This window comes from Elgaria multicarinata, chromosome 4, assembly GCF_023053635.1.
Source record: "Elgaria multicarinata webbii isolate HBS135686 ecotype San Diego chromosome 4, rElgMul1.1.pri, whole genome shotgun sequence".
NCBI classification, from domain to species: domain Eukaryota; kingdom Metazoa; phylum Chordata; class Lepidosauria; order Squamata; family Anguidae; genus Elgaria; species Elgaria multicarinata.
Genome location: NC_086174.1, coordinates 101,320,097 through 101,334,598, shown reverse-complemented (window position 1 = coordinate 101,334,598; position 14,502 = coordinate 101,320,097). Strand labels below are relative to the sequence as shown.

The following is a 14,502-nucleotide window of genomic DNA, read 5'->3' as shown; positions in this document are numbered from 1 at the left end:
GAGGGAGAGCGCTTGATCTCTATTCCCCTCCCTTCCCCTCCTCTCTTAAGTACAGGGGATATTTTAATTGAGAGCGACCCCCCTTCTCTGACCATTCCGGCTGGAGGCTCAGAAACATGTTTTACTTCATCCTGCCAATAGCTCAGAAAGAGAAAAGCCCTGACGTATGTAGTGAGTGAGTGTGTGTGTGGGGGGGGCATCTTCTCCCTAAAATTCATATCCCAGATATTAACAGCATCTCAGATCCCACCACCCCCAGCGAGAAACATCTCGTGAATATCACTGTGCATTCTAAAATGAATCTTGGATTGATGAGCTTTTCGAATCCTCTATTGCCATTCAAGGAAAACGTCGATGAAATGTTAGCTCCTTTCTTTACACAGAAACATATTACTATTACACACACACACACACACACACACACACACACACACACACACACGAGAAAGAGAGCAGTGTGTGGCGGGGTGGTGGTGGTAATTTACATTCTGCATATATATGCATACTGTATACACACAAGAACGCGACATTATACACATCCGTATGTGTGATGCCAATAGTTCTACACGAATGTGCTCTGCTCCACTTCTTGCTTTCTGACTGAATGCCCTTTTGAGAACTGCAGATCACGCCACCAGCACGAAATGAACAAGTAGACTTTATTATTAGCAGTTATAGGTGACATGGATGACTAACAGGATGCCCCCCTTCCCATCTTGTCCTTTGGGATACATCGTCAGTCTCCAAACTCCTTTGCAGTCCTAGAGTAGGTTGCTCGTTTCATTCCCCCGCCCCCCCCCTCCAGTAGTGTCGGCACGGAGGTATTTTCATTTTTATTTTGTGAGGTGGGGGGAAGGGGGGACTGTTGCATCGCTCATATCAGCAACGCTATGAGTTGCAACCTAATCATATGCAACCTCTGGTGATCCTTACGAATATCACCCCCCCACACACACACACACAGACTTTAAACCATCTCAGGTCTTTGCATCACGTGCAGTCTCTTGCAAACCTAAATCTCTACACGAAATGCACCGTCCTTACAGACACAATCCGGGCGCAATTCTGATCCGTTATCACCTTTGAATGGGTGCTCATTCACTTCAATAGGAAGTAGATGGAGACACTCGGATCACGGCTGAGGGTGCCAATCGTTCTCCTTCCATCTCTGCTGGGTTAGGAGGAAGAGGGTGGAAGGCTGCATGCAGTTGCAATCTCGAACACACACACACACACGCACTTTAAAAAGAAAAAGAAAAGCCCTTGCAACCGAGAAAGCGAGAGATAAACTTTGTTTTCGGTATCACCTTACCTTCTTTTGCAGCCTGTGCCTCCCCCGTGTGTACAAAGCGAAGCAGCCAGATACAACATAAAATAATCCAAGAAGGGAGCCTACTTTGAAAAACCATGGTGCATGAGCTGGAGATGTTTAAATATATCTAATTACATATACATACATATATATATATATATATATATATATATGTGTGTGTGTATATATATATATATATATAGGTATAGATATATTCAGAGAGAGAGACTGTGCAGTTGCTGCTTCTGCCGCTGCTGCCACTCGGTGGGTATTTAAAGGCTTGTCCTGCACTGTGTTTTATTTCGCAGTGCTCTTACACAGAGCTCTTCCCGGCTGCTTTCTTCTTTTCCTTATTCGCTTTTTCTCTCTCTGTATTTGCTGCCTGCGAGTCTCCGACTGCAGACCGGCCGCTTGCTCCACACTCCAATAATATCGATAGACGCGGGGGGAGGCGGGGGGCAGGGGGCAGGACCAAAGCATCGGAGAACAGACCGTCCTTCAGAATGATTGGCAGATAAGCCCAGCCTAAGAGAAAGCTGAATACAGATTCTGGAGGCTCGGCTTGGCGACGAATCGCTCCGGCACCGGAGGCGGGGCTAAGAATCCTATCCAATGAATGGCGAAAGGTGTCGGGTTGCAGCTGGTCCTGGATTCCCCTTCAGGTTGTTCTATTCTTCTTAGAGCTCGCTTGCAGGAGGCAAAGTGGAACTATCTGAGGGTCAAAATGCAAAACGCAGAACGTGCGGTTAGTCCAGCTACTTTTATTTTGAAGGCAACGCGGCCGATCACCAGCTGTTGCTGATGTGGAGATCAGTCACTCTGCCTCTCTCCTTCAGCACAGCACAGCACCCTCCCACCGCCGAGCCGAGAAGCCACCCCGCAGGCTAGTGGGCACTTCCTCTTCTGAGCCCTGGCCGGAGACGGAATGCAAGCAAGAGGAGCCGCTGGCTGGTCCCCCCGCGCTCTTTTACCCACCCTTTCTGGGCACAGTGAAAGGGAGGACTGGGCTGCTGCTCTCCACAGAGAAAGTGCAAGCCGCTCTCTCCGCCTGCCCGCTCCCTCCGGGTGTTGCACTCTAGCGAGTTGGTCATGGAAAGAGTAATCACAACATCCTCTCACCTGTGCTCTCCCTCCGGGTTCTACGGAGATCAGAACTGGGCCCAATGATCCCAGTCCTTCAAACCATCCGGCCCAGGGAGCGAGTGGATGAGGTGAGGGGCCTCATCCTTCCCACTATGCCACCAAGGAGAAGACAAAGGTGGGGCACCTTCCAGTTGCTGTCTCTGAATGGTCCTGTTGGACCCAGTCCCTCCCCGCTTGCCGCCCAAAGAGAGAGGGGTGGTGGTGCGCTGTGCTGCGCTGGCAAGGAGCGCCTTCCAGAGGGATGGAGGGAGCAAGGGGCAGAAGAAATCGTCCCCTCGCCCAACCTTTACTGCCAAGAGAAAGGACGGCAGAGCAGAGGTGGAAGCAACTCCTGCAAAAAGCAGCCGCAACTGCGACTCCCTCTCCCTTGCCGCTGCCTCTTTCCCCCTCAGCTGGCACAGCAGGGAGGGATGGGTTTGCTTCGCACCAGTGTACCGTCCTGGAGGGGAGACCCACTTGCGCGAGTGAGGGGGGCGGAGGTGACCGGCCCTTCCAAGTCCTTGTCCGCACCGCCCACAAAGAACAGGCAGAGGTGGCTCGTTGCTCTTCGATCTAGGAAGCGCTGTGGGCCCAACCCTCCCTGCCACGAGACCCAGAGAGGGAGAGCAAAAGAGAATTTGTGGGAGCAGCCACCGTCCTCCTTTGCTTGCATGTTGCCTACCAAGCAACCCCCTTTCCCACCCCAGCAGCTCTCAGAGTAGGGCGCATCTCCTCCAGGAGGCTTCCTGACTTGCAGGAGAGCCCTCCTCGCCCATAGCGTCTGGTGTAAGGCAGCGGGAGGGAGCAGTTCCTTCCTGTTGGTCTCCTATCCTCATCAGCAACAGCTGCTGATCGGCTACTTTTCCTTCAAAATAAAAGTTCAGTATTAAGCACACTTTTTTTTAAAAAAAATGCTTAAGTTCATGTATAGTTTCAGCGGCATCAGCAAACATTGAAGGAACTATCTTAAGTATAGAATCTAATCCACATCTTTTAAAGTGATGTGGGGTTTTATAGTTTTTGTTTCCATGTCAGAGGAATTGAAATGCCTTGAAATCAAACTGTGGGTTATCTTTGTATATACAAACTGTTCCCTATCTCTTGCCCTCATTCTACACACACGCACACACACTTTCCCCAAAATTCACACAGACACACACACTTGAAGGATTTGTATTCAGCATACTGACCTCAAATCTCCTCTTGCCTCTTGCTTTTCTATGCATTATTTTCCTAGTCACATTGGATGGTAGTTGGGAATTATTTTACAGTGTGTGTAGCACATGCATGAACTTAAAACAAAACATAGCCACACACCAATATCCCAAAGAATTTTGCAATTGTAAACTTGGTGGAGTACAAAACATCAAGAATATACAAAGGAAATATCATTGTTGTGTATTAAAAACTATGTAATAAAAACTATGCTCCATCTATTTGATCTTCTGCCGACTACAAACATCTGCAATAAAACATTTGGTTCTGCTTCTGAATCAACCATTATAAATATGAAACAATCTCCTTTGGATGGTTGTAATTTAAAACTTTTGTTTACTTTTCAATTCTTTTTTTTTAAAGTAAAAAATATTAACATTAGCAACATTTTCAGTTTTAGCATTTTCTCCTCTATGCCCACCCACAAGAGTTATGAAGAAACTGTTTAATGATAACATCAGTCTCGTTGCTCTTCAGCATCTCTCCCTCCCCAACCTTAGAAACAACCAGCAACAAGATCTAATCAGATAAAAGTAATTTTGTTTTCTTTAGTAAAGAAAGTTGTCAGTTTTTTAAAGTTCAGCCCATTGATGCAAAGCATGCTTGCTCAGCAACAGAAAGGGGAGCAACATCTTAAAGTTGATTGTGCTGGGCATCTTAGCAATGCCCTTTGTTTTGAATACAATACACAACAAATCTAATTTTTGTCAACAACTTCAAGGCAGAGTTGTGCTGTTAAAGAACTGTTGTTTCTTACTTTAAAGAAAAAGGCCTGAAGCCTTGGGATATGAAATTACCTTTATCTGAAATATAATCCATAGTAATATTTATTTTAGCATATACATTTGAGAGGATTTGTTCTAAAATGTATTTTGAATTTTTCTATGAAAGCAGACCTTCAGATGGTTCTCTTTTAAGTGATACTGAAATACTGGAAATGGCATATCTGTTTACATCTTTGAAATAAATGAAGTTACTCAGAGAAAACTGCAATTCCAGTTTATATACTATAATATTTTTAAAACCCTTCGCATAGCTGGGAATAGAAATCTGTATATGAATGCAGTTACATTGTATTTTTATTATTCTATGTAGGCATGGTATAACTGAAATTTATAAAGTGCTTGTTCTTTATAGATATAGACAGACTCCTCGAATAAAGATCAAAGTAATAGCAAAATAAAGATTTTATATTTATAAAACATGTAAACATACACACACAAAATGTTTTATCTATTAGTGTGTCATATATAATATGCATTGAGGCATAATAGATTTCAACCAAAATCTCCAGGTACACAAGCATTCCAATTAGTTCGAACGTGACTTCAATGAATTCCTAGGGAAGGTTTAAAATTAAGTGCTATATCTACCTTTCAGCTGCTGGATAACTAATATGCATTTAGGAGAAGATAAACATTTTCCCCAGTAAATTCAAGACTACAACATATAATAGACAGCACAATTGATATAACAGGTATGAGTGCAATTACTGATTATGCTGCATGCACTTCCTCTTCTCTGTGTGTATATATATGCAAGTATGAGGGAGGGAAAATAGGTCTGAACTATTATTATCAATGCTGTCTTAAATATACTTACTACCAAGCAAGTCCCAGTGAAACCAGTGTCCTTGTTTCTGCAATGGTGTAATTAATTAGAACTATTTAAAGGTTACTTTGCAAGTTGTTATTCTACACCTTTTCCATGGGTTTTTCTCATATGGGTTTTGTTCTGTTAGAACAATGGTTCTCACAGTGGAGCGGGCAGATGATATTGCACCAGGAGCCAGAGACACTTCCCTCCAGGTAGCAGCATGGCAGGCATCCAAACTGCTATGCAACCATGGAAGCCACAGAAAAGGTGACTTTGTAGCCACAACTGCTCCATTCTTGGATCCTCCCCATGCTGGCAGGTTGGGGAGGATATCCAGGATTAGGCTATTCCAGTTCTCTTCTTATTGTAGTGCCGGATTCATGTCCTAGCCCACAGATCCTTATGCACACAGCCGTGGAATCCATACATGCAGCTGTGTGCAAAGATTCTATGTACTCACAGATCAAAGAGCTGGCTGATGCTGGGGTATTGATTCAGAAGGTTACTTTAGAAGGGATCTGGAAGTTCAAAATGTGAGAAACACTATTCCAGCAAAGTATAATTTCTTTTAATTGAAATGAAATGCAACCAGATTCATTCCTTATGTGCTGTATCCTAATAATAGAGCTCTATTTCAAAATATTTACTTTACAAACCATATAGTGATGCGGGGTGCTATTGACTTTAATAAGCTGTGCATAGCACTCATGGGCCTAGTAATTTATTCAGTAATTACTAATTTATTTATGTCCTTAGTAATGTTAATCACACAAAATATATAAAAGAAAAAGGGGGGACTTTGGGGTTACTCAAGCTGTACCTAGGTGTGTTTGTAATTCAGTGATCCACATGCTGTATGTGTTTTCTGATTATTTAATTCTAAAAGCCTGATTGAACTAAATGCTTCCCTCTCCCCAAACATTTATTTATAATACTTATACCCTGGTGCTAGTGATCACCTGTTTAGGTTACCGATCAGGTCTGTGTTAGCTTAGCTACAGCCAACTGTCCATCATGACAGGCTCCCATCACTGGACTACTGGTGGGGCTAAAGACTTTTAGGTTTTGTTTCAACATAACAAAACATTGCCTATTATATATCTGTATCTATATTTCTATACAGCTCAAGAGCTTTGGCTATTGGGCAGTATAGAAATGTAATAAATAAATAAATCTATGTCTATTATACAGTTTCATTAACATTCCAAAGATTGTAGTCCTCTGCATATTAATTAAGAGTAAACTCCATTGGACGTAGTAGAATTTCCTTCCAAGGAAACATAGGTTAGTGTTATGTGCGAACCAGATCCTAAAATATTATTTGCTTATTTTGTTCTGAACACACAAAAACACAGACACAGCATGACTTGGACTGAAGTTAAAACACATAAAACAATTTACATTTTAAAAAGAGGACCATTACAACAAACAACTATAATACCGTGTAGCCCAAAATCTGAAAGATTTACTTTATTTCTCCTGTTGTTTTTGGTCTTATGGATATAAGGATAAAATGGAATCTAATTAATTCTGGTTCTGGCATATTTGCATATCTTTCTGGGATATACATGTAACTTGAAATCCTTTTCAGTGAGTGACTCTAGTATTTTATTTCCAATATGTATTGATACTCTTAACACTTTTTGTTTGTTTTCAGTAAGTTTGAGAATGTATCCTGACTCATCCTGCTGGGTAGTTGCTATTTACCTTCTGTGAAGAAGAACAGACAGAAAAAAGAAAATGTTACTTACAAGTAAACTCAAACACCTAAGGGGAACAAACCATAACCATCAATTTCCCCATAAAATTCCCTGCCAAAAAGCCACTGGAAGCTCCATATAACTCTGTAGGTTACAGCTCAGAAACCATCAAATTAAAAGTTTAACCGCAACAATAAAATCATAAAGCTGCTTTTGGAAACTGATATTTTTAGTAAGTGAACATTTACTCTCACTAGGCAAGTTTCTGCACAGTTAAAATGGCCAGAATCCAGATGAATATTGTTAACAGTGACACAGGGTAGATTCACACGTAACATTTTCCACTCAAGGAATCTTTCCCAATGCTCTTGATTGAAATCCTATGAGAAACAAAGGGACAATATGTTATGCATGTGAAACACTTGCTAAACTGTGTTCTTCAGAGGATAACCTCCAAACTGCCAATATCTCTTGTAGTATGAAAGCAATTCAAAAGCAGAATCTGCCAATATAAATCATTCACAGGATTTGGATTGATAACTTTCCGACTGATGGCACCTTTAGTGTGTGAATTCATCCCAAGACGGCCTGACACATATAGAGCTCCATCACACGTAATTTTCCCCCTGCTTTGCATCTGCTTTTTAAAAAAAAACCTCCGATGCTTAAGCGCATCAAGCTTATGGTCCCTTTCACCTGAATATGCTGCTCTTTCACTTGTTTGCTCTTCTACTCCACTCCACCCCACCCCACCCTTTCTCCCTCCAGTTCATTGGTTGCTCCCCCCCTCCATTAGCTATACAAGCAGGTCCTGTCAGATGTGTACTTCAACCGCAATGCCTTTCTGCAAGGAAAAAATGGAATGACCCTTTAGTCTGGCTTTTTGGAGGCATCGAGGGAGTACAATCCTGTCTCTGCAGAGATTCAGGCATTGTACAATTAAAAAAACAAACACTTTCAAGCCTGGGATGCAAGGTTTGAGTTTTATATTGAGGCTTGGAGCCAGCTGCTAGAAGAGATTGCTTTTCCCTGCCAGGACCTGATGCAATCCATTCAAGCCAACAGTAAGACTCACAGCACAGCACACACACCCAACAAAGGAAAATGTGAGAGTACAGCACTACACGGACACATTAAATGAGATTAGGGAAAATAATCCAGATTTTAGGCATTCTAGAAAAAGAAAAAGATGGAAAAGCCTGGGGAAAAGGTGGGGTGTAGCAGGACAGACAGCCTCACGTGAGTACCGTGCTGCAAATCCGCACACCAGGCATGGCAAGAGTGCACTAAATTGCTGGTGTGATGGAGCCCATAATCCCTCTAGACTGAATCCCTCCAAATCCAAATCTTAACAGAACAACATGGCTGCCACTTCCCTGTAATTTAGGGTGGCCATGCACCCTACTTTACAGGGGACAGTCCTCTATTTGAAGGGCTATCCAGTCCAAGTCTGGTTTTGAAGATAACCAGAAGAAAGAAAAGCAGGATGTGGTTCAACTCTTCATGGGGGCTCCATGAACATGAATTGAAACAAATTGGCAAGGGAAGTGAACTGAATATGTATAGCTTGCAACACAAGGGCCTGTTGAAATTTGCATGGTAAGTGGTATAAAGTAACTATCCCACAACATCACAGTGCACACCCAGAATAGGAGTAGTCTGCCAAATACGGAGAGGCTACAATGTGAACAGTTATCATTTGGGCAACAGACTGAGAAGGCACACAGGTCACCTGATGACCACAGTCTTACCCACTAAGATGAGATGTATTTCTATTTATATTATAGGAATTTCTAAATTTAAATCTATACATATAAAATGTGCACATGCAAATTTAACACAAATCGCTTATCTTCTTTCATTCTCTTTTTGTTGGTGCAATTTCTCTTTTTTGACAATATGTAATGTAAATTGCAATTTTATTTATTTATTTATTTATTTTATTACATTTATATACCGCCCCATGGCTGAAGCTCTCTGGACGGTTTACAACAGGCATTTTAAATCTAGGCATTTTAGCACAGAATGGGAGTTGTTTTGGGGTGTTTTTTTTAAAAAAAACACCTTTTATTTTAAATTATATTTATTTATAAATTAAAATGAATAAATAAAAAGCAAATACTTACTTGAACACAAAGCCTCACTGAACACAAAGGGGCTTACGTCTGAGTAACCATACACACAGACCTTTGATAGGAATTAAGTTCAAGTCCAGTCTTTTACATTGAGTGAGTCACAGAAAATCTGGCTTTCAAGAGATTGATTGCTTCCCAAATTACTCCAGTGGGCATTCAGATGTTTATCCTAACCTATTAGTCGAACATCCTCGCGACAGATGAGTGAATCAATGACACTGACTGCTATTTGTGACTTATAAAAATGGCTCCCGGAAGCCCTCTACCAGCAGAACTTATAGTTGCTTAGGTGCAATCTTATGTATGTTTAGAGAGGAAAAGGGCCTACAACTCTCAGCATGGTCCCAGCCAAAGCTCTCAGGCTGATTCACAAAAATCATGAAGGAAGAGTCAAAACCAGTAGCCTCTCCACACTCTCTCATTGTGTTGTCATGTGTACAATCCAACAGAGGGTTTGGCTTAAGGGAACAGGTTCTAGGAATTTGGGCTGTGGAACATACAGACTGGCTGGACACTTGTGGCATCACCAAACAACCTTTACCCCTTTGCACAGCAAATATTGAGAATTTGAAGCAAATGATTGGAACAAAGAAAACAGAGGACTTCTGGTTGTTTAAATATATAATTTCACAAACTATAATTGAATCAAAGGGAAAGAAAAAGTAGTCTGTCAAGAAATCAATGTTTGCTGTGTCATTTGAAGAGCAAAAGTGGGTGTGTGGGAAACTAAGGTTTAACCTGCAGAAATAAAGCTCCATGCTGGCTTTTATTTTTATGTGCATCTGTATGGACAGTTATTAATAAAAATAAATATTTTAAAGTAAAAGCAAATGTTACTAAGTCAATGGCAGAAAAAACAATCTGAAAACTTGAACTTAAAAGATAAAGATGCAGGCAGGCAGACATGATAGAATGAAATACTTGTAGAATGGTCTTCCTTTGCATCACTAAAATGTGTCAGAAAATGTTGCTAGTTTGAAGAACAAAAAGTCAAAATTCCTTCCTCATATACTGTGCTGTATTACTTCATGGAACTCCTTCCATTATTTGATATATACATTTATGAATTCATTATATTCCTTTGATATGTTCATTCCACGTGTTGCTCTCTGTACTTGCCCTGGCTATATTAACCCACCTAAAAAATAATCTATGGGCTAATTTACAAATGGTTTACATCATATTTACATTTGGCATATAGCTTTGCTTCCTCATAGATGAGTCATTCCTCTCCATTTGCTTCTCCTCGCTTACACTGTATGTCCCCTGCTCCTGTAATTCTCTTTCTGCTGCATGCTAAAGCAAATCCTCCCCCCACTCTTCCTTTCTTAGTAATGATTTGTGAATGAGGTTCCCCAAGCAAATCATCCCATTACACATCTCCTTCATTCCCTTTCTTCAAATCACTCCTACAGAAGCCACACACAGTGAGCTCTGTCCTCCTCCACAAAACCAATTCCTATTCCTTCCTCCAAATATATATTCATTTTTGGTTAGATACATATACTACAATTGTACATCAGGGCATCTGTTCCATATAAGTTTGTCTTTATATATTTTAAAGCGATTAGTTATTATATCTCTCAAATTATTCTATCCCTCACCATCCAGCAGTATATATATATATATATATATATATATATATATATATTCTCAAATATACATATATATGTGGGTGTGTGGTGTGGGTGTTTGGTCTGTGTTAAGTAAATAAAGGGCTCATAGTACTGCATTTAGAAAGCTTAATAAGAACTGCTTCTATTTGGGAATGGCAAACTTGCCGTCCAATAATTTTTAAAGATAAACTTCAAAATGCAGCTTTGCTTACAGTGCAGAAAGCAGTACCTTTTCATAATCAGAATAAATAATATTGCCATACCTTTACTTTGCATGTGCTATCTTTTCTTAAGTTTTAAGCATTCAGTACACATTTGCAAAATAGTCATATCCAATTCCCAAGCAAGACAGTATAGGTACAGTTTATGCTGTTAGTGCAAATTGAGAATATACCAGAATGCAACACAGCTGTGGGGTTGCTTATAATAGCATCATGGGGAAGGAACATGCTAGCAAAGTTATGGCAGTTTGTTGTGACCATGGGCCTTCCTAGACGAGGCCTTAGCGCGCCTTCTGTCCCGGCTTCCCTACTGTGCGTCCAGATGGGGAATCCGGAGACAGGCCGCGCTTTGGCCTCCTCCAACGCGCCATAAGCAAATTCGCTTATGGCGCGCCTTTTCCCCAGCTCCGGCCTCAGGCCGGAGCTGGGGAACGTCTAGGGACTTCCGCAGCTTTTCGCGGCTCCTCGCAAGGAGCCGCGAAAAGCTGTGGACCGGGCACAGCGCATACCGGGCACATAGGCGGGGGGGGCGAAGGATCACAGGGTGGGTGGCAGGGTGGGTGGCACGCAGGCATTGCCCGGGCTCGGGCAACGCGCGGCGCGATCGCACCCGGCCTTCCCCCGTGCCACTCACCCTGCCACCCACCCTGTGATCCTTTGCCCCCCCCTGTAAAAAAAATTAAAAAAACCACTTACCTTGTCCGCCGTCTTCGGGCCGCACCCGGCCCCTTTAAAAAAAAATAAAAAATGGCGGACGCTAGCAGGGACGTGACGTCGCTACGCGTCCGCCATCTGGTAGCCTGGGGGAGGCGCGCCAACATCAGCGCGCCTCGGCCCCGCCTCCCTGTCGGCATAAGCCGGCAGGTCTAGCAAGGCCCCCAGATGGGAAATAGCTGAAATATGATGTCACACTCATCTGTTCAATTCTCCAGCACAATATTTTTGTGCATTATTACTTCTTTATATATGATATATTTCCTTGCTTTCAATTTCTTCCAATGTCTTCATATTAACTTCCATTTGCCTTTGCAGTTGTACATTACAGGTATTCAGATATGTGCTGGAGATGACTACATAACATATATTGGAGGCTGTGGGGTCATGGGATATTTTTTAAGCCATTTTGCATTGTGCTATACTTTATGATGTTTGTGAATACCTAGGCCAAAATATTACACAGCATGTGAGTGGGGAGCAGGACGTGGTTCAGCTCCTCATGGGGCTCCATGAAATGGGGAAGGGGAATGAGTTGAATATGAATAGCTTGCACACAGGGGCCTGGATGAGAAGGCTGTTGAATTTTGCATGGCAAGTGGTAAGGTGTAGGACCCCTCAAATAACATCACTACCCCCTTCTCCATATCACAGTGGACACTCAGAAGAGGAGTTGGACACTGCAGAAAGGCTACAATATAAGGGAGGAGAAAATTACAGCAGAATTGTATAAGGAATCTTGCTCTCTTTGTACTGTATATAGCAGGAAGTATTTCAGATCTAGTCATTACTTTATGACATTAATTTATAATCTCTTTGACATCTAGTGCAGGGATGCACAGCCTTTTTGGTTGCAAGGGCCACATCCAGTGAGCTAGGGTCCTTCCCTAGAAGGGGGAAGAAGCTGAAGGAACTCCAAATAAATCCAAGGTTGAGCTAAAGAAGAAGAAAACACATAAAGCCAATCTCTTCTCCTAGGAGTAACATTAATACATCGGTGTGGGAATAGGTTTGCTGAAGTTTTAATGTATCACCAATACATCAACATCATCCCAATAGAAACAAGTGTATTTTTGTTTATTTTCGACACATCCACCCAGCCCTAGTTTGTGGGGGTTTATGCAACTACGTTGTCAACACCCTTTATAGGTCATCTTTAAAAGCACTCAATTTAAAACCATCATGCAACTGTATTGTTACATGCTTCCTCAGGACATACATCTCGATGCATGTCTTGAAACCTACTTTTCTGCATTCAGGAAATAAGCCTTTTAGGTCCTCCAATGTCTGTCTTTCCTCTGCTGCCATGGCTTTGATGCCAGAGGGCAGGTGGGTGTCAGTCAAGAAGGACTGTCCTGGAAACTAGGACTTTTTCTTTTACAAAATACACATGTTCACAGTTTGGGTTCCATTAGGAACTTCGTTCTAGGTGGCAGAGTGCCCCTGCAAGGTATCCTGGAGGAAGTTACAGGGACAAAGTCATATCTTTTCCACAAAAATAACCTTTATTAATAAAGTGAAATAGCGGGCAAATTGCATGGCAAATTGCTGAAAGCTGTCCCAGAGCAGGGGGTGGAGAGAGAGAGAGAGAGAGAGAGAGAGAAAACCTATCCTTCATGATATGTCAAAAACATATCAGAGGAAGCAGGTCTCATAGTGTCAGGGTAAATTCAAAAGGATGGTGGGGAGCCAACATTTCAGGGCCTGAGGGGGGCATTATCAAATCAGATTGTGACAGGTCATGGTAGAAGCAGACAGCCAACCCTAGGCCTCAAGGAAAGGGTCAAGAAGAATGGTAGATGCTACCTGACCACTCTCAAGGAGCAGGGGAAAGTCCAGAAAAAGGTATGCAAGTGCCTAACCTGGAGGTTGTGGACAGAATAGGGGCCAGCAGGAGCCCTCTCTGGCATGACAGCAACTGTCATGAAAACAGAGTTCAGGCCTCCAAACCCAATGATAGCCTTAGAACATAAAAATCAGGGTAGCAAGTGATGAGGGGAATTTCTAGTCCTTTTCTGAACAGAGATGTACTTGTCTCTGGATTGGTGTGTTTTGTGCTAATTAGAGGTCTCAAAAGGACTCAGAGCTCTCAATAGCCATTTAATAAGGTATGGTCTTGATTTTATCAGGATGTAGGCGTTCTTTGGGGTCTGTGCATCCAAGAACTACTTAGCCTGAGGCAAAGAGGGCCAGGATGCAGTATATGGTGGTGACTGGCAAAATACCCTGTCCAGATAGCTACATCTTGCTTAACCATCACATACAAGATTGAGATTGAGAGACAAGTTGAGAGTGGGGGGACAAAACGAAGGTAAGATGGTGCTCTCTGAGATAGTAGTATTCAGTTACACTTCATGATTAAAAACAGTCTAATAATGTTTCTAAGGCCTTAGCTAGACCTAACATTTATCCCGGGATTGTCCCTGCCTGCTCCCAGGATATCCTGTGTGTCATTTGCATGAACAGGGATGACCCTGGGATGATCCCGGGATAAACCTTAGGTCTAGCTAAGGCCTAAGTTTCACTGATTCTTTTGCATATCTATATTTGAGGAGGTATTTTAGTGAGCTATATTAACTGTCAAGAGAGAGAACTATGCCTTTGGGAAAAAAAGCTTCAAAAAGATAATCTATTGTCATATTCTAAACCAGCTGTGCACAACCTTTTCTGCCCCATGGGCCACACTGGGGTAGCAGGGACTGCACATGTGCATATTCAGGCAATCACCACGCACACACATTATCTCTCTGTGTAGATTTACAGTGTAGATTCACATGACATGACAGTGGTTAGTAAGCCATGGTTTACCAACTTTGCATGTGCAGGCTGTATGCCACCTCATATCCCTAATTACCCTCACCAGTCAGCTTG

The 14,502-nt window shown here is 42.3% G+C and overlaps 1 protein-coding gene across 2 annotated transcripts in view; it reads right to left on the bottom strand.

The window, feature by feature from the left end:
- EPHA7 (EPH receptor A7) overlaps positions 1 to 1,473 on the bottom strand; it is a 211,653-nt gene extending 210,180 nt beyond the window's left edge. For both annotated transcript variants that reach the window (XM_063124868.1, XM_063124869.1), the window contains exon 1: positions 1,313 to 1,473. In XM_063124868.1, the coding sequence (XP_062980938.1) occupies positions 1,313 to 1,409 (97 nt within the window). In that variant the 5' untranslated portion in view covers positions 1,410 to 1,473. The remainder of the gene's footprint in view (positions 1 to 1,312) is intronic.
- Positions 1,474 to 14,502: the final 13,029 nt, after the last annotated feature.